Raw genomic sequence first — 19820 nt, forward strand, 5'->3', positions numbered from 1 at the left:
CTCCTGCATTGTGCCCTACATTTCCCTGTATTTATCAGCTTGAAAACTGGAGCAAAACTTCTTAAATATTAAACAACATATAGGATACACTTCCATTTTTAGAAGGCCTCTTCTATATACCTAGAATTTTACATCAGGCTCCATTAATGCTGAACAATATATACAGGTTTCCATCCAGACAATGCCTTTTTCAGGAAGACCTTACATATTCAAGCAAGATGATGCTAAACCACATTCTGCACGTATTACAACAGCATGGTTCTGTAGTAGAAGAGTCCAGGTGCTGAGCTGGCCTGCCTGCAGCCCTGACTGGTCCCCCATTGAAAAAATTTGGAGCATCATGAAACTAAAAATGCGACAAAGGAGATGCTGAACTGTTGAGCAGCTGAAATCCTCTATCAGGCAATAAAAAAAAGTAGTTTCAACATTTCATATGTTGTCTTTGCACTATTTTAAATTCAATATATGCATTAAATGATTTGATATGGTCAAAGAGCTTGAGCAGTTATACCTAATTCTTGGAACAGCATCGCCATCTAGAGTAGACCTGTCGCAGTTCAAACACACCTCATCCTGCACCTGCACCTGTCCTGTGAGCATCCTTAGCTGCTTTTGTTTGACAATGCTGCCATCTGCTGGACAAAAGGTGGAACAACAGTGATTCTTTTCATGCAATATTACTTCAGCAAATTATTGAAAGTAAACCAAAAGAAAGATACCTTAAGCTGTGCAAGGAGTTGCAAATGAACACACCCATCTTGTGTCACTAGATGTGATGCAGGTAAAAAAAAGTGAGGATGACAGTGATGGACTTTAAAGCAACATCATGGCACACTACCTTCTAATTCTACACATAAATTGACATTAAAAGCATTTTACAACTTCATTAAAACTTAATTAGCACATACAATCTATTTAAAGACACTGTAAGAAATTTTTAGTGGTTGCAAATCAGATGGAAATTGACGTAAACACCTTGTTATGACATGCATACGCAAACAAGACTTTAAACTAGAGGTGTGACTGGCTTTAAACGTACAGTAAAAATGCACTAGCCACCTTACAGATATATATTTAAGGGACAATATGTATGCCACTATACATCATTCATTATTATTTAAAAAGAAATAAAGTATGGTGCAATATTTATTTTTATAGAATAGTGTTTCATTTTGTTTTAAAGTCTAATATAATTCCTCTCCTTGTCTAAAACTGTTCATTTGCTCCTCTTCCAGACCTCCTACCTCTCAGGTTAAATTTAGCCCCCCCTCCCCTCCTGGTGTTAAAGAATAGGTCCGTCCATCACTCAGGCGCAGCTGCTTTTGAGTGGCCGTGGCAGCAGTGTGCATGCATCCCCGCGTGCACAGCAGGAGTGAGAAAAGAAGCGTGAACATCTGTTTCGAGGAGGACCAGCAGAGGACAGCAGCAGAGGCTGAAACTGGAGCACGCAGCCCGGAACCCGCAACCCCTCCGCTGGGCTGGACCGGAGCAGCCCGCCCTCTGGACCGATGTCCTGGCCGAAATGTCCCGACACATCTACATCAGAAATAAGATCGGAGAGGGCATCCAGGCGCCCATTTTTCAGGTGAGGAATGTTTACTTAAGTCACTTTAACTTAATAATGTTTAAGTTGAACCATTAAATCCTTAAAAACATTGAACTTTTACTCTGTACAGGTGTTTTTAAACAGCTTTTACCGAATATAAGGGTTCAAATGGGCTAATTGACTCACTAATTGACTAATTGACTCACTTCAAAAAGCAGAAATGCTTTAATGGAAGCTAGAAGCTACTTGGAATATTGTACTAGCTCTAGTTATACATGTATACATGTGTATATTATTATTATTGTTTCATAGTTATATATTATTTTACTACTTTATATTTTACTGCAAAACAATATAATATAGTCATTAAATGTATTTTGTATTATAATAGACACAAATGATCCAATATTAAGAATAAGGAAATTATTTTAGATATTCAAAAATGGTTATTGTATTAGTAAAGAAGAAATACTTATAAATAATTAAAATAATAAGTAGATTTAAGTATTTTTAAAAAAGCAAATTAAGTTAAATTAAACTTAACAGATGAAGAACTCCACATTTTTGTGTTGACTTGCCTCATAGATAAATAAATACGTATGTATATATAAATATATGTGTATGTTGTTTCATGTGTTGTTGTTATACATATACATATGGCAAAGTGTTTTATGAGGCAGATACATCATTTGTAAGTATGTTTAACATAATTTGACATTGATTTTTACATGATCTTACATCGTATCTTTGGGATAATCGGGAATTATTCTTATTTACAGATAAAATAAGTAACCATATAAGTGAAATTATAGAAATAGATCTATTCCTGAGGTCTTAAATGCACATACATGTTTGTACATGTCCCTCTGAGTAGAGAAATCATCATCAATATTAATACTATTTTAATATAAGCTTTTGTTAATGGTTTAGAGTCTCAGTCTGATCTTTTTGTTAAGATTCGGCCCTTTTTGATTGATTAGAAACTTACCTGGTTGAGGTAAAGGTAGACCAGCAACTCCTGTACTAAGTTATATGATTGTTTTTGTCAATGCAGGCTGGTGCATGAAGCATTGACATTTAAAATTGTTTTTTCCATACAGGGGTTACCTTTTAAACGTTTCAGGTAGCAGATTTTACTAACAGGGAACTGAAACTACCTCTTCTCTCAGCTTGATTAATAATTGAAGGCTACATTCTGATATAAATAGCTGTGTATTCATAGACTTGGCTAACTTTATCCATCAAAGCTCCTCTTGGCTTGAAATGAGAGACAGTGGAGGGATGGTGACCCAGATTAATGGCCCTGTTTTATGAAATTCAGGGAAGTAGGTTCTGACTTTCTGACGGTGACATTGTCATTAACTCTGGAGACTTGAGCAGAAGTGGGGCAAATCACTGGCAGATAATTAATTTAGCTCCCTTGAGATGAACTCTGCTGTTATTTTTGGACTGTTAGGAAGAGAAAATGAAGGAAAGTCAGGAGGGATGGAGAGGAAACACACAGTTTTAAGCATTTATTTTAAATCTGCAGAAGTGTTTTATTTATAAAAAGTGTTTACACTGTGTTGAGATCTTGTTTTTCTCCTCCCAGGTGAATCGAGGGACTTATTCCAGGAGGAGTCGACTGAAGAGGTCTGATGGAAGCACCACATCCACCAGCTTCATCCTGAGACAGGTGCTAACACACAAAACACTGCAAAACACAAGAAATGAGATTAATATGTTAAAAACAGAGAGTTTCACTAAATTATGAACAGTGCTGTCAGTCCAGGGTAGGTTTGTAGACTCAATCTCTTAAAGTTAAAATATTCTGCATGTTATTAAGGGTAAAGGAAGTCACGCTGAGGACTCTGTGACCACCATTCTCTGCAAGGATAAACTTAAGAAGGAGCTCCCTATCTGCACCATAAATAACGCCCTTCAGGTCGTCTGTGCTGCAGCTGCAGGTGACCTCTGGTGGCTGCAGGAATAAAAACCTCGAACAGTCAGGAAGTTTATCTCTTATTTTTAAAGCTCTGTTACTACACACGACATGACAGCTCCCAGATAGTAAAACCAAACATATGGAGCTCCCCCTGCTGACTGGGTTCAGTATAGGTGAGAGCAATCTATCAGCCCCTCTGAGCAGGGAGTTTTCAGGGCTAAATTTAGACCCTGGTTCCTCAAAAGGTCTCTAGTTCCTGCAGTGGAAAAGCACCTTAATGAGCAATGTGTCAGAACCCACTGCAGGCGGGAGGGGCAATTTGCCTTCAATTTTGTACCACGGAAGGAAGTGGAGACATGTCATCCATCTTTGTACACAGTCAATGGGTGTAACTTGCAGAAACTGATTATATAAAACAACAAAAAAGACAAAATATGATAGGATAAAGGATTTTTGAGATCCCTAAATATCCCTTTAACGTGAATACTTGCTGTCTGGACACCAAAGCACGTGATGCCTGTTTTAGTTTCTACTTTATGTTGCAGCTTTAATGTGAATCATTCTCAGATTCCCATTTTAAAATTAACCACCATCTTATAAATTCATGGATCAAATGTGTAACTGTAACATCAGAGCGTCATCCGGCGTATTTTTCCACCCACTCTCTGCACCTTTAGAGGATAAAAAAGGCAGAGTAAGGACAGGAGGTAAGAGGGAAATGGAGGATGCTGCTCCCCTCTTTTACTCCTCCATCCCCCTCCCCCGTTTCCTTGCTGCCTCTTCGCACTCATCCAAGCTGAGTGGACAGCCAGCCAGCCAATCAGCTCGCTGCACATTGGCTCTGTCATCAGGCTTGGATATTGAGGAAGGATCTGCTGCCTCTGCTGCTGCTGCTGCTGCTACCGCCGCTGCTGCCTCTGCTTCATTGTGTGTGTACCTATACATGTGTGTGTGTGTGTGATGATAAAATGCCAGCGTTGGGTTACCTCCAGGGAGAGCCTCCTCGTCCTATAATGTGAGCCAGAAGCGCAGCAGCAGCGCCGTGCGATCAGGGAGAAGCTGCATCCATCAGGCCTCCGGAGGACGAGGCGTGATCCAACAGGAGGAGAGCCTTTTTTTTTTTTTTTTTGTAGGAATTATTCATCTCTGCTGTGGAGAGACGGGATTGTCGTCATCTCCCCCATCCATCCCTTTTTTTCTCAGCGGAGCCCCCTCCTCCTTCCTCCTCCGCCTCCTCCACTCTCGTTTTTTTCCCCCCTCGTTCTTCTAGAGGTGCTCGTTGGATTATCAAACCTCCATGTATGACAATTTGTACCTGCATGGATTTGAAGACTCGGAGGCGGTGAGTGTCTTGGATGTGTGTGTATGAGTTTCGGCGGCACACACACACACATTTTGGAGGCCTTTTTGATGGGTTGGCCAGCAGTACAGTGTAGCGTGATCGTGGGCTATGCTTGGCTGAAAGGGGGTTGGGTGGGTGGGTGTTGGTGTGTGTGTAAAGGCGGGGGTGCACATTAGGCAGATGGCTTCTGACGTGTGACATTCACTCAGTTTCTCTGAATATAAACTCAAATGTTTCTGTATTTCTTCTGATACAAGAACATCCAAACCTCTGAGGAGCCATTTCTCCTGAAAAGGACCGAGCCGTGACTCAAAGAGGAGGACAGAAAGATTTAATCACCCATGTCTACCCTCGGGCTCGTATCACGGCCACTCGTGTCACATTTCCACATTTATCACTCCTGCAAAAACAAGTATTTTGTATTCGTGCGTCCTGTAGCATCGCAGAAACATGCATCATGATGTCATTAAGTGGATTTGATGTTGATGAGTCACATGCTGAAGCTACTCCATTGGTTAATAGCTGGGATGCTACAGTACAGTATGAAAGCGTCCACACAGAAATGTAGTTGGGATGACTCATTTCTGTTGGACTGAAGGATTTTTCAGAAATGGTGTCTGAGGGTTAGAGGAGCTTTACTCCAGTTCACACTTTGTCTGTTTGCCTGATTATGAGTGTGTGTGCTTTATATTCGCCTCACTCAAGCTGTGCATTTCCACAAAAAGTAAGAAGATGTATGAAACTAAAAAAGGTTGCAGCAGAGGCCAAGACATCCTAAATTTTAGTCCTGTTGTATAACTTAAACCACAGAACCAGAATTAAAAACTACAAATCCCACAGATCTCTCTCACCATTTCACCCTCTTTGCATTGTTTTTGTTAAAAATGATTCATCCCCTCTTTCTGTGGAGATGACGCTGATGACATCACTGTGACATCATCAGGGCTTATTTTCCTGGATTTGTCGAAGCGCTCCACAGACGGCATTATACAAGAGTTATCACACACTGAATTCATTTCTCCAGATAGGTGGATTGATGAACTCTGAGCTTTATTGTGACAAGCATACACGTTGTAGGATCTCCTAATGTAAGATGCTTTAAAGCCACCAGACTCCCTTGACAGATACAGTAATTCTGCCTTATGAAAAACAGGAGTTGCTGGTCTACCGCTGCATCAAATATGGCGTTTCATTTCCAGCAACGTGAGAAGACACTGAATCAAACAAGGGAGTGATGGGAAATTAAAAACAAAAAGATGCTCTAACTTGTCGAACTGATGTGTCACCTTGCTGAGGCCACGCCTGTGCAGGTAGCACCAGCTGACAGATACTGTAAAGCACATATATATGATGCCACAGTATCATAACTTTGCCAATGGCAGGAGTTGCTGCTCTACCTCTTCATCAAACGGTTGAATTCATTCTGTTATTCTGTGTGTCACCTGTCATATTTGGCTCTCATTATTGCTTTTTAAAATGCATCATCCAACAATTTAAATCAAAGGTTTAAATTAGCAACTCATTTGTCCTGTGAGGTGAAATTGCTGTTTATGTAAATGGAGTTTGGTGGCCTAGAAAAAGAGCGATATTTGAATCCAAACCAGACGTTACATTGCTCTCCTGAAAGCCACCACACTTGACGAGACATGGGAGTTGCTGATCTACCTCTGCCTTGATCTGTCCGGTTCTTTTTGTGTGTTTTGAATTACAGAGATAATGCATTGGAAGCTAAACTAGCTGTTTAAAACACAGTAGTCGCACTAAAACAAGTCTAATCAAAGCATCAGTGGTAGAGCAGCAACTCTCTTTTTCTAGTTTGGGGAAAAAGGAGCTTACTTTTTGACAAAAAGGTTTACCTCAGTCCTGATTTTGTGCACATTAAAGACTCCAAAGTATGTAAAATCTAAGGACCAGATGAGAGAGATTCAGGGAGGTTGTTTTCTGCTCTTTCTTGGAAATCCTGCAAGCTTTCCTCAAAGTCAGGACTCTTGTAATTTCCCTGAATGTTGCACTTTGTGATTAACTGAACGCGGTCCAGGAGAGGAGTCTGCTGAAGTCAGGCCTCCCTCACCGCTCGCCTGTTAAAAAAAAAAAAAAATGCTTAGCTGTGATGACTGGCGTGATTGATCCTCTTGAGTCTAGTGGTCTTCTTTAATTGAATCGTCATTAGAGGCTGATCACTTGATGAACATAGCAGAGGAAAGCGCTTCTCTGAGACAAAAAGAAAGGTCTCACTTTGCAAGGCCTGCATGTCTGAAGGCGGTTCAGTGATAGCCAGGAAAAAAACCCTGATGGTGCCTCAGCTGGACATCACTTGCTCATCTATATAGTCTACTTTCTTTAAGTTATGTTGGTCTACTCTTTTATTATGACTTTATTTAACAAACCTTTTCTCCAATAAGCATGTTGAAATCATTTCAAGTCACCTCTGTGTTGGTTTTGCTGCAAAAAGCTGAAATGATATCGTATATGTTTGAAAATATCGCTGAATTTGTGACATGGATCGAGAAAATTGAGTTCTAATTAATGGCACAGTGAGGAGTTTTGGCGGTTAACGTTACACCCATACGTCTGCTCGCCTATCGTGAGCTAATTAACTGTAACTGAAGTTTAGTCGTGCTATGATCACACGTCACCGTGATTTGGCAGATATAGGTTGCTCCAAATGACGCTTTACCTTCCTGTTGTACGTGAAAGAAAGGGTGAAATCTGGCACCCAGGAGAGTTTGCATTATAACGATATTTTGGGAAGCATCAGCAGAGCTGGAAGAGTCGAGTCTCCGGTTTTATACCGTGTTTCGATCACATCTGTTGTCCCAGGTGCAGCATGTCTCCGCAAAGCCCCGAAAACCCCTTACAGAAGCAGCTTTACAACTCCAGTAAACCCCCACTGTGTACGCTCTCTGTCTGCAGGGCTCAGCTGATTCCTATACTAGCAGACCATCAGACTCAGATGTCTCTCTGGAGGAGGAGCGGGACGTGCAGGCTCAGGTCCCGAGCCAGAGCCCCAGCCAGAGCCAAGGACCGGGACAGAGCCGCCAGGAGAGGGAGCAGCAGGCCACCATTCAACTGGAGAGAGCCAAGGTAGCCAAACCGGACGAACTGATCCAGATAAATCCACAGAGATGATGAAATATGATGTGATGCTTTTTGTCTCATCTTCCATCAGACGTGTTAAACTTGTCATCATTCCTTGTTTTGTGTTTTCACCCTCCAGACTAAACCCGTGGCCTTTGCTGTGAGGACAAACGTCAGCTACTGCGGCGCTCTGGATGAAGATGTTCCCGTTCCAGCAACAGCCATCTCCTTTGACGCCAAGGATTTCCTCCACATAAAAGAGGTCAAGCATATTTCCATTGAAAAAATTTTTAGTCAGAGAGTGTTGACATTTCTCATAATTAGAGAAAAAGAATCCAAACACACAAACATATTGATCAGTGGAAAAGAATAAGCCCTGGTGCTCCTTATTCACTTGTTGTCGTGTGAATCTTGAAGACAGTATTCCTAGATTTCTAGAAACCAGTTTCATGATCCAGCTCTGCATTGACTCTTGCACTCTTTGAGCCCTTTTGGAGCACGGTTAATGTCGCTGTCGTCTTCCTTTTAATACGATATTCCTCATTTCTCTAACACCGTGGAGACATGTGAGTTTGTGTTAATTTGACTCCACTCTGCAGACGAGTAAAACACTGTTACAAAATCACCCTGCATGTAAAATCAAGGCCCCTACTTTGGAGCAAATTTTAAAAACATATGCCAAATAATATCGTCTGCATGCATGCATGCTTTTGCTCCTCTTGTACACCTTTTGTTGAATCTGATTTGAATCGTGACAAAGATACAAAAAGATGATGAAGTTTGAGCTTTTATTTGCACAAAGAAACCTGCCCTGGCCTTTACAGTTTTTATTTAAGATCAATTTAAACACGATTATGCAAACAACAGCTTCTCGCTCACGCCCACAGGAGGTCTGTTGTTAAAGGTTTGAACACGACACCAACTGTGTGCAGAACTTTTTAATACAAAAAAACCTGTGAAACTCGAACCTGCTGATGAAAAATGTTCCACTTTCTCCTTGTTTTTTGTTCCCTCTCTGCGTTATCGCCTTCAGAAGTTCAACAATGACTGGTGGATAGGTCGATTAGTGAAGGAGGGCTGTGAAATCGGCTTCATCCCGAGTCCTCTGAAGCTCGAGAACATCCGGCTCCAGCAGGAGCAAAAGAGAGGACGAGTCCAAGGGTAAGTCAAACACACTCTGTGTCTCTGTGTTTAAAAACTAAAGCTGATTCCAACACACAAAAATCTCCTCAGACTGAGCAGTTTTCATGTCTTGGTGAATCGACGACCTTCTCCAAAAAATGCATTGTTCCAAATTACTGGGTCAGGATTATCGGAGGACTTCTGAGGGGTTGTAAATGACCCTGGATTAAAACACAGAGGTCCTCTGAAATTGTAACAAACCATCAGAGGCTCCCAAGCTTTTAGTTTAGACTCTTAAAAGCAGCATTTGCAAAAATAAGTCACATAGGAAGTGATTTGGCATTGCACAGACTGAAATATTTACACTTTTTCAGTGTATCACAATCGATGGAGGTTTAATTATGTCCATGCGTGCAGACGGTTCCAGCTTCACAGTCTCATTGGCTGTAATTATCACCTCTCTCTCCTCGTACTGTACTCCCGTTGTGTTGTAATGTGTCTTGAAGGTCTCAGCCACGCGGAGTTTGTACAGTAGCTCACATGCACGTCCCCCCAGCGTCGTCGGGGGAAGTTTAACGCTAATCTAACAGGACAGGAGTCTCAGAGCGTCTCTTACGAGCTTGGCTTCAGTGGCTTTTTGTCACCGAGCTCCACAAACACGGAGAGACGTTTACGGTAGCTGAAGGACGGGAGGGGAATGCAGGCTGTCTTAAAAATGACCGGTTATCCTTGATGTTATCTATAAATGTCTTCATGTTAACTCTTCCTTCCTTCATGTTTCACCTTTCCTCTGCAGTGATTGTTTACTTTGAGTCTTAAAGTCTTCATTTATTTATCTTTCATTGTCCGCATTAATACCAAGGTGTGTTTGTGTCTTTCTTTATCCCCTCTTGTCTCTTTCAGTAAGTCTGGAGGGAACTCCTCTTCCAGTGTAGAGGATGAGGTCTCGGCCTCTATCCGCCCCCTCATTTCCTCGGCAGGTGAGAGCATCAGGCAGGGGGCGGGGCTTCTCGTGTCCAGCTGTCAGATTAGAGCCGACATACGTAGACCGAATAAAGCCTTCCCGTGTCTCTGCATAGAGCTTAAGTTCACTGCGTAGACTTGTTGGTATATTTTCCCATGATCCTCCTCTTCCTCCAGTTGAGGACTGCAGGCGCTCTGAGACTGGAGCTTACAGCAGAGAAGACTATGAGCCCCCCCTGAACTGCACTCATGTGACTTTGTGACTATAACTTTAGGACAATAGAAACACTTTTCTCACTTTTGATATGCCGGTTATCCTGATAGGTTTCATTTTGTTTCCTTTCTGATGTTTTTTGAAGCATGTTTTGATGTTTTTTAAAAAGATGCTTTGGTGACGTTTTTTCTCGCAGCAGCTTCTGACGGCTCTCTCACTGTGTTCTCTCCCTCCTGCAGGAAAGCAGAAACAGAAAGTGGTAAGTGTGGTGACGGTAAAACTCACTCATTCATCACCCACTGGAGTTTTGTTGCTTCCATCATCAGATGACCAGCAGCTGCCTGATTTTATTCTTTGCTTTATCAGGATTAAATTAAAGAACAAGTGCTTCAAATCAAAATAATCCTCTTATTGAGAATAATTAAAGCTCCCAAATAAAAACCTTCAGTCTAATTGTGATGCTTTAAGTTCCCACCACTTCAAACTAGGAATGCTCCGAAGAGACTTATTTCCTAGTCTTTAACAGGTCAGAAAACAGTCAAAACTGAGCCTGATTTATTGAACACAGCAAAACACAGGATCCCAGACTCTGCTGCTATCACTAGCAGAGCTAGTTAGTGCATTAGCTGTGTTGAGATTATAACAAACCATCATTTGCTTCGTTCTCCATCAAGTCATCAGCCTTCAGCTCATCTGATCGTAGCTCAGGTCAGCTGACTCCATCACAGCTCTCTGCTCTGCTTGTGAATATTAAATTATGTTCGCCTCTTTAAGTCGACGAGTCCACCTCAGCTGATTGTGTGTTTGTGTGAACAGACGGAGCACATCCCCCCGTATGACGTGGTTCCCTCCATGAGGCCTGTGGTGCTGGTCGGACCCTCACTGAAGGGTTACGAGGTGAGCGGAGGAGAGAGAGTCGATGAGTCCTGATTGTTCCCTAAAATTAAAGAATGTGTGACCTCTTCTCTTCTGAGTTGTGTATATGTGAATATTTCTGGTTTAAACTTCCTGCATCGGTTTGATTAATGGTTCTCCAAACTCTGTTTCTGCTCTTTGCTGATGTCCCAGGTGTAAAGAGATTTAATTTAAACAGGATAATCATGATTAAACACATTTTAAATTAAATAAATGCACCACTTTTTTTGCATGTTTTCTCTGCAGGTAACAGACATGATGCAGAAAGCACTGTTTGACTTCCTCAAGCACCGATTTGATGGCAGGTAAGAACAGTTTGAAGAGGGGTTTCTAAGGGTTGGCATATAATAAACAATCTAACTGACCCGACAACACCACCAGGAAATATTTGAACACCATCAGTCAAAGGCAACACAGGTTTAACACCTTTATTAAGACAGACGTGATTCCAAAAGACAATGTACATTTATTTAATTAGACTGGAAGGATCTGTGAAGAGAGAGGGGGGTTAGTTATTGCTGTAAGCAAGTAAATTAGTCAATTTAGGAAGATGTATCAAAGTGTATTACAATATAAATAAGAGTGCAACTTACTCACCACTCGTGAACACACAGCAAACAGGAATCACGGCCAACAGGTGCGCTTACCACGACAAACAGATACTAAATAGGGATAAAATTGGTCCTTTAAAACATCTCCACATCTCAGCAATGAATTCAAAATTTTGAAAAAGACAAACCTTAGCAAACCAGACACCAGTTCACCTGAGGCAGAGAGGCAGACAAGCAGACAGTGGGCTCCTTCAAGACAAATCAAACTTTGTTAGTTTCAAGTAAATGCAAAATGACTTTAAACAAGCTTTGATTCATAACCTACCTCAGTGCAAGGAACATGTGGCAACCACCAAGCAGACAAGGCCAAAAGGCAGCCATGTTGCCACAGGTGCTTTATATATGGTTCAGTTAATTAAGGGGCCGGACCAGGGGAGGAGTTGACCTACTTTCAAGAGGCTGCATTCAAGACCAACAGTGAAAAACAAAGACTAGAACCACTGCTCTCACTACACCTGCATTGAGAAATGAGCTTGCAAAATGGCATATTTTTAGATTTAAGCAGCAGTAATGCACCCGGATGCTGCACTTTTAGAGGACAGAAATAAAGTTACATGCCTGAAACTTGAAACTTGAACACAAATCACTCACAAATCTTGCAGGAATTGACTGATTTGCAGCAGAAACTCTCTTTAGGCAGCAGATGTTATAAAGAAAGTGATATATTATGGTGCAGGCATACTATTATGCAAAAAGACACACAGGCCAACCATCAGTAAACCCAAAATGGAGTAGTCGGTAGTAGGAGTAGCTGACCTTTATATTTTTCTTCCTCATCATAATGTTTCTCTGCACATCAGAGCTTCAAACGGAGGATTTTTTCACTTAAAAATGTTTCTTCTCTTTCATTTTCTCCCAGGATATCTATCACACGCGTCACAGCAGATATATCTTTAGCAAAGAGGTCTGTCCTCAACAACCCGAGCAAGAGAGCCATCATTGAACGATCCAACACTCGCTCCAGCTTAGGTAAGAATGTCGCGCCTCTGTTTACATCACACCGACTCGAGTCTGAATTGTGTGTTTGCATCATGTGTCGCGTGTTTGTTTGTTTCTCCTCAGCCGAGGTTCAGAGCGAGATTGAGAGGATCTTTGAGTTGGCTCGCTCCCTGCAGCTCGTGGTGCTGGACGCCGACACTATCAACCACCCGGCGCAGCTCCTGAAAACCTCGCTGGCGCCCATCATCGTTCACGTTAAAGTGTCCTCGCCAAAGGTAACAAATACTAACTCTCTGTAGCGAGCCGATTAACAGTTTTCCTCTAAATGTGAACAGAAGTTTGCATTTAAAGAATTAATCCTGCAAAATAACGTCCACAGCTTGGAGAACAAAGACATGCTAAAGGTAACTGCAAGGTTCTTATTCACCCTCCACAGAGGAGTCACAATGCTCCCTTTAAAAAGCAGCATGAATATAGAACTCTGAAGCCTCTCACCTTCATGCAAGGTTTTTAACAAAGTGTCACCTTTGCATGGAAGAGTACGTTTGCTGCACTTCTTCCAGATTAGTCTTAAACCTCTGATTCCACAGGTGCACATTTTAAAGTGAGTCACATCCTCATGAGGGGACTCTCACGTTTGTTTTACACCAAACCCTCCAAGCATGCAACATGCTTACTTTATTGATTAAATATATGAGACAGTGATTTAGAAGTACTAAATATACTTTGTGTCTCGAGTGCTCAAAGAAGACGAAGTACTCATATTTGAGGTAAATCAGTTTGAAGCTCATGGATGAGAACATGAGCGGTGTGCACGAGACAGCCGTTGTTTACTTCCGCTTTTCAAAACTGAAAACCAGCAAAACCTGACCATGCATCCTGCAGAACAGTCATGCTACACAATACCTTCAAACGCAGTGTGCAGGCTCTCGATCAGGGTTTACCTCACCAACCTGCACTAAGAGAGACATGGCTGCAGTTACTGACATCACAGTGACGCTGAATGTTGCTGCTACAGGTACAATCATACAGGTTGACATGAACTTAAGACTTTCATGTGAAAACCAGCAGAAAGGATGCACAATAACATCCCGGGTTCTGCGTCACAGAGATAGTTATCTGTTTTCTCTTTATGAAGTCTGTTAAAGAGCGTCTCGTTCTCTCTCAGGTCCTGCAGAGGCTCGTGAAGTCCAGAGGGAAGTCCCAGAGCAAACACCTGAATGTGCAGCTGGTGGCGGCTGACAAACTGGCCCAGTGTCCTCCAGTAAGTGATCTTTGTCCATCTTTGTGAGTCTGAAATCAGTCGTCAAATGTTCCCTCTGCTTCCTTTTTATCTGTGATTGTGCAAATAATCTGAGAGCCTGTTTTCTGGGGCTCAGTCGGAACACGCAGTGAGGCTGTGTCATTTCATTTCATCTCCCTCTCCTCCCTCTCCTCCTCCCTCGACCATCTGCCATCAGGAAATGTTCGACATCATCCTGGACGAGAACCAGCTGGAGGACGCCTGCGAGCATCTCGCCGAATACCTCGAGGCCTACTGGAAGGCGACCCACACCTCGATGGCCACTCCCCTGAACCCCCTGCTGGGACGCAACCTGGGCCCCACCACGCTCACGCCCTACCCCACCAGCATCTCTGGACTGCAGGTACGCACCCAGCAGACGCAGGATCGCTTATATTGCTACTGTAAGGGGGGTGATAACAGATGCTATTAAAAAGAGGGAGATATCTGCACATAGCTAAATGCAAAGGGAGTCTTCATGCAGGACCAGGGTCCCTCTGAGAGTCCCCCCTGTTCGAGTTATATTCTGCTGCAGCCCGTTTTAAAGATCCTCTAGAAGCAATATTTCTTGTACCTATTGATCATGAAATATGCAGAACTAGAACTCAAAACACTGGAGCTTCTCCTTAATGGTTGCGTACTCTGGTCTCACCGTTCTCCCTCTCTTGTGCTCGTGTGTTCAGCAGAGCCAAAGAATGCGACAGAGCAACCACACGGGAGACCACTCCACTCCGAACGAACGGCGCAACCTGATGACGTCAGACGAGAACTACCACAACGAGCGGGCGCACAAGGGACGCAACCGCATGTCCTCTGGCTCGCAGCACAGCCGAGAGCAGCAGGACCCCTACCAGGACTACCAGGACCCCTATCAGGATGCATACAAGCCACACCGCAACCGCAGCTCTCCGGGCAGCTACAGCCATGACTCCCGGCACCGGCTCTGAGCCCTATTCTCCCACCACTCGGGGCCAAAACAAACCCGACTCCCCCCCAGAATAAACGCTGCAACAGAGCCAAGGTGGTCCCAAATTGTACCTTTTATTGTTTTGTTTGCTGTTTTTATCTTTAAAAGTCCAACGAAACCATGATTTGGTTTAAATTAGGCTCTTCCATTCAACGGCGTGGGTATTCGAGAGGTTCAGGATGCCAACATTTACTCACGCCACTCCTTAAAATTTCAGTTTCTGGGACCTTTTGGGATTGTAAAGCGTTGAAAAAACTCAGCAGATGTGCAGTGCGGACTGTGCTAATCATGTCTAGCGTACAGGTGGTGATGGTGTACGACAGGCTTTTTTGTGCCTGGAACATCGCACCAGGTTGGAAGGGAAGTCCACTGCACACAGACTGCTGCAGGCTGCCCGGGCCATGTATAAATCCTCTCAACATTTAGCTTATTGCATGCTGATAGATGATCAATCCGCATCATTGATATTTTGTACCTAGCATCCTGGATTCTCCGACCAAGAGGAGGTGTAGATACGGAGGTCGTAAAGGGGTTTGTGTGCAGAAGAAATCTGGCTGCTAGTTTTGAAAACTGGTGCTTCACATTCCCAAACTATTCCTGCTTTGTTTTGAGTCACCTTTTGAGCACGGCCAGCTTTTCTGTAGCATCGCTTTAGGATTTAATTTGACCCTCACCGTCATGAGCGCGGACTGACTGTGATGGTGCTGGGATCAGTTAAGAGAAGGCAATACGGCTTCTGTTCTCGCAGCGAGCACTTAGAGAGTTCGAGAGTCTGTCAGACAGAAGAGAAAACAAAAGGAAACATTATTTTAAATTGCTGTGAGAGTTTTGAGATGTTGTGTTTGTTTGTTTTTTGGCCTGAACACATTTTTAGTTTGATCGAACATCTGCGTACACTAGCGTTGAAATCAAGGTTGCGTGACGTCAAAACAAAGGTGGAGATGTTGGTGCAAACGGTGTTCTGAAAATCAAAGTTCCTTCCAGTGTTTTTAAGAGTCTTAAAGCATTCAAAATGTGACGCGGCAGCATCGGTTGCATCGCCCTCTGTGTCGCTGGCATGTTGTCCTGACTGCAGAGCATGCTCCCTCCAAACGTTAACTTAAACCCGACTGAACTCAAGCCGATGTTTGTGGAACCACAGGGCGACTTTTGTTTTAAAAAAATGAGAGAAAAGAGAAGAAAACACGACCTAAATTACAGACTGATCCCTGAGGACCGTAACTCAACACGCTGAAATGGAAAACGAAGGTCACTGTGGAGGATTTGTAGAGTTTCAGTCACTTGCATGACTAAAAAGTGGATGATTGCAGCTTCTATTAATTCAGAGTTTTGTTAATGGTAGAAAGAGACTGTCAGACAGTAATAAACGCCCCTCCAGATGTTTGTCCTGACTTGAATGGTGCTTTGTGTGGAAACAGGAAGCTGCTTCAGTTGGGCTTGTTCTCATTTTAATAAGCTTTACATTACAGACTCAAAATATATCCAGATAACAAACAGTTTCAGCCTGAAAGTCGAGTTTGAATGAAAGATATATAAAGAAAGCAGTTTTCTTCTCACGTCTTAAATGTGTCTCTCATGCAGAATATTGGTCTTCCATGTGCCACAGTTCAGCTTAGAGTGCTTCTTCTTTTTGAATTATTGAGCTTTTGGACTGGGAAATTCTCTTAGACACGATCATTTTCTAAAATATAAACTTAAAGTCTTCACTCATTAAACTGAACATTGAATTGATAAGAAGTGTCTCCTTTAAATTGTGCGTTTTGAAAGGAAAGGTCTTCCATATTTTGTAGCTGCATTCTTCTAAGCATTAAAAAAAAAGAAAGGAAAGACATTTTTGTAATGTTTAAACACTTAGCCCTGCCCCTGACTTCTCCCCTCTTCCTGCTCTCTGTGACTCTAACTGGACCGTGGTTTACTAAATGAACATCAGAACTAGAAACTCGTTAGTGATTACTGAGGGAATAAATCAGCTGAGCAGGCGTTCGTTTTTTTTGCACTTTCTTTTACTTTTCAGCTTCTGATCCGCAGTCATCAGTTCGACACTCCCTGCATGGGCTCTGAATGTAAATGTTGAGGTGCAGAATCGTCCGATGTGCGCTTATCGTCTTGATTATTTCATCCGTTGTTGTGGAGGAGCCTCCTGAAACTGGAGCATCTTTAACTGTAACACCGTGTTACCAAGTCTGTGTTCAAATCTTCGGGGAGTAGACATAAATACCGTCCTATATAACAGATATTTGACCGTCATGGAGAATTTCACAGCCTGACACACTTTCAAAATGTCTTAAATTGACCTGATTTTGCAGGAAGCCCTCACTAGCTCTCTTTTTCACCCCCCAGTAAAAACCTCTGGCCTGGTTTTACTTCTTAAAAAGTTTCCCCGCAGTGCAAAGCTGCTTTTATTGGATCGATTTAAAGTGGTAGATCACTTTGTTTAGACGCAGGTGAAAAAATAGTGAAAAAATGTACAGCACAAAAGAAAAAGGTGGTTTTTAAGACACTGTTCCGACAATGTGAGTCAATGTGAAAGTCTGAAATTCCCTGTTACTCTCTTTGTTTTTAAGCTGTTGTTTTATGGACTGTAACTTTAAGACTGCAAACGGAAGTTAAAGTGTTAAAGGGCATAATGCTACTGTTTACAAGCTCGCTTCTCTGTCTCATTCTGCCCCATAGCATAAATCCCATTGGTTGATTGAACAGGGAGCCATTTTTCCATTCAGAATCAAGCCAACCAATGTTGAGCTGGGCTGCTTGAGACAATCAGACGGGATTTACGGAGTCGTGGATATTACATAAAAACAGGAAAAATAACTCACTAACTCAAAAACTGTCTTAGCTTTCTTTTAGTTTTCGTTTACCAGATTTTATTTTTTGATCTTGATGGGAACAGGAAATGCAACGACAGAGTGTTGGGGCCAGCTTAAAGGAAAAAAAACGGAGGTTACAATCGTGATATTTCAGAAATGAGGGCATAATTTTAGCCAACAAGAATATGGTGTTAAGAGAGTAAATCGTACTGCTAACAGAATGAAGTTGTATATTTCAGAATAAAGTCTTAACTTTTAAATCAGAACTTTATCAGAATAAAGTCGTAATCTTACGAGAATAAAGTCATAATTTTAGGAGAATAAAGTGGTAATCTAACCTGAATAAAGTCGTTGGAGAATAAAGTCGTAATCCATGAGAATAAAGTCTTAACTTTTAAGTCGTAATCTTGTGATAATAAAGTCGTAATCTCACTAGAATAAAGTTTCACAAAGAACCAAACTTTGAAAGATTGTGCAGGAAGCTGAGTCTGTTCTGAAGAAGAGCTGCCTCACAACATCGTGACTTTATTCTTTCATTAAAGCTTCACTCTGCAAATCTTTCCCCTTTAACTCATCCCTAACACTCCGTCGTACATCACAGATCTCAAAGGGAGGATTTTCTTTGTTAAATTGTAAAAGAAAAACAAAAGAACAAATATTTATTCCAGTAGAAGAAGAAGTAATAGATGATTTGCTGGCGATTATTTTTATATCAAATATGTGTAAATAATGTCTTTGAGAGATGCTATTTGCTGTATACATGTTGCTAAAATGAGACGACAAAGACGACCCACGTGGGAGCGACAGCGAGGTCCAGCATTCAAAGTTTCAGTAATGTGCAATACAAAACGGCATGCTGTTTTAAAATGAGGAACTTCACGTACTGTACTATGCAACCGCAAACTGTGTACATCGCTTCATGCTGTGGCTTCGACATCCACCCTTTTCCAAACGGCTTCATCGGGACCTTCAAAGGATTTTTGTGTTGATCTTTTCTTTTCTGTGGACGATGACAACCTAAGCGGTTAATGCGGTATTGCATGCATGATATACCATTCTAATTTATAAGAAGGAAATAAAGAAAAATACATGAACGTGGAGGTGGTTGTGTTTAAAGATGAGATACAAGTGACTTCAAACATTTCTTTTTTAGAATAAAAGCGGTTGGAAAGCTGGCTTCAGGATGTTTTCTGTGATACTGCTTATTTTATTCTCACTAAGGTTGAAATGTTGCAGCAAGATCACACATTTGGATGCATTGTGGTGTATCATGTTTGGATGTAGACTGAAAGTTGGGGATTTTTTTAACCATGCATTAACCAAACTCTGCACCTGAGCATGAAAATGTAAGTCAAGACCATAAGTATGAATCATGTGTTTTCTAAAATTAGTCGATCCTGCAAAGAGAAATAAATAACAATCATGCAAATTAAATATCTGAAATGTACGGGTGCCCTAAGTGGACATCCGATATCCATTTTCTTCTGCTTATCCAGGGTCAGGTCATGGTGGCTAGACAATCCAGCTCCTGCTAGGTGATCCCAAGATCTACTCCCAGGAAGCATCCTTATCAGATGTCTGAACCACCTCAACTGGCTCCTTTTGATGCAAAGGTACAGCAGCTCTCATCTGAGCTCCTGAAGGCTTCTCTTCTCCTCTCTCTGTCTCTCTGAATCAGTCGCTACTCGAAGGGTTAGAACGTGGATCGGCTGGTTGATCTGAAGCTCGGCCTTCAGGCTCAGCTCCCTCTTCCTGCAGAGAACATGGACACAAACACACAAAATAAAATGTGGTCACAGTTCTCAACCCTTGCCTTTTAGAAGAATTATTTTGTTTACACCTTTGACACATTTACACCTATATTATATTATTCAACTGTGCATAATAATAATATAATAAAAAAGAATGTGTTTTAACCTCTATTGCACACATACAGTGCAAAATAAAACAGGAGAGGTGTTCAGGCTCTTGTCTGGTGGTTCCAAACCAAACCACTAGATGTCCCTGTGCTGCAGAGTTTAAATCCTGAGGCCTTTACAGCACTCTAACAGAAGCACATAACACAATCAGACCCTAGAATTGGAACTACACTATTATCCCAATCAAATAA

General features: G+C 42.0%; 1 protein-coding gene and 1 long non-coding RNA gene across 4 annotated transcripts; one reads left to right on the top strand and one right to left on the bottom strand.

Annotated features, from left to right (window-relative positions):
• The first annotated feature begins 715 nt into the window (after positions 1-715).
• LOC117808027 (voltage-dependent L-type calcium channel subunit beta-4-like) lies at positions 716-18804 on the top strand. Of its 3 annotated transcripts, none has more exons than XM_034677442.1 (15): positions 716-791; positions 1236-1585; positions 3138-3221; positions 7726-7896; positions 8030-8152; positions 8924-9051; positions 9916-9992; positions 10429-10448; positions 11006-11086; positions 11351-11409; positions 12575-12684; positions 12778-12929; positions 13823-13918; positions 14115-14300; positions 14620-18804. In XM_034677442.1, the coding sequence occupies exons 2-15, from the start codon at positions 1523-1525 to the stop codon at positions 14881-14883; spliced, it is 1614 nt and encodes a 537-aa protein (XP_034533333.1). In that variant the 5' UTR covers positions 716-791; positions 1236-1522; the 3' UTR covers positions 14884-18804. The 3 variants fall into 3 exon arrangements, with proteins under 3 accessions (XP_034533333.1, XP_034533334.1, XP_034533335.1); XM_034677443.1 differs by having other exon boundaries at positions 14623-18804; XM_034677444.1 differs by lacking the exon at positions 9916-9992 and having other exon boundaries at positions 10430-10448.
• On the bottom strand, positions 11519-12061 carry LOC117808028. The gene is made up of 4 exons (XR_004630104.1): positions 11981-12061; positions 11844-11904; positions 11702-11766; positions 11519-11593 (listed from the first exon to the last, which is right to left on the bottom strand). It is a non-coding gene; the product is annotated as an uncharacterized LOC117808028 (long non-coding RNA).
• Positions 18805-19820: the final 1016 nt, after the last annotated feature.

The sequence above is a fragment of the Notolabrus celidotus genome, chromosome 24, assembly GCF_009762535.1.
Source record: "Notolabrus celidotus isolate fNotCel1 chromosome 24, fNotCel1.pri, whole genome shotgun sequence".
NCBI lineage: Eukaryota > Metazoa > Chordata > Actinopteri > Labriformes > Labridae > Notolabrus > Notolabrus celidotus.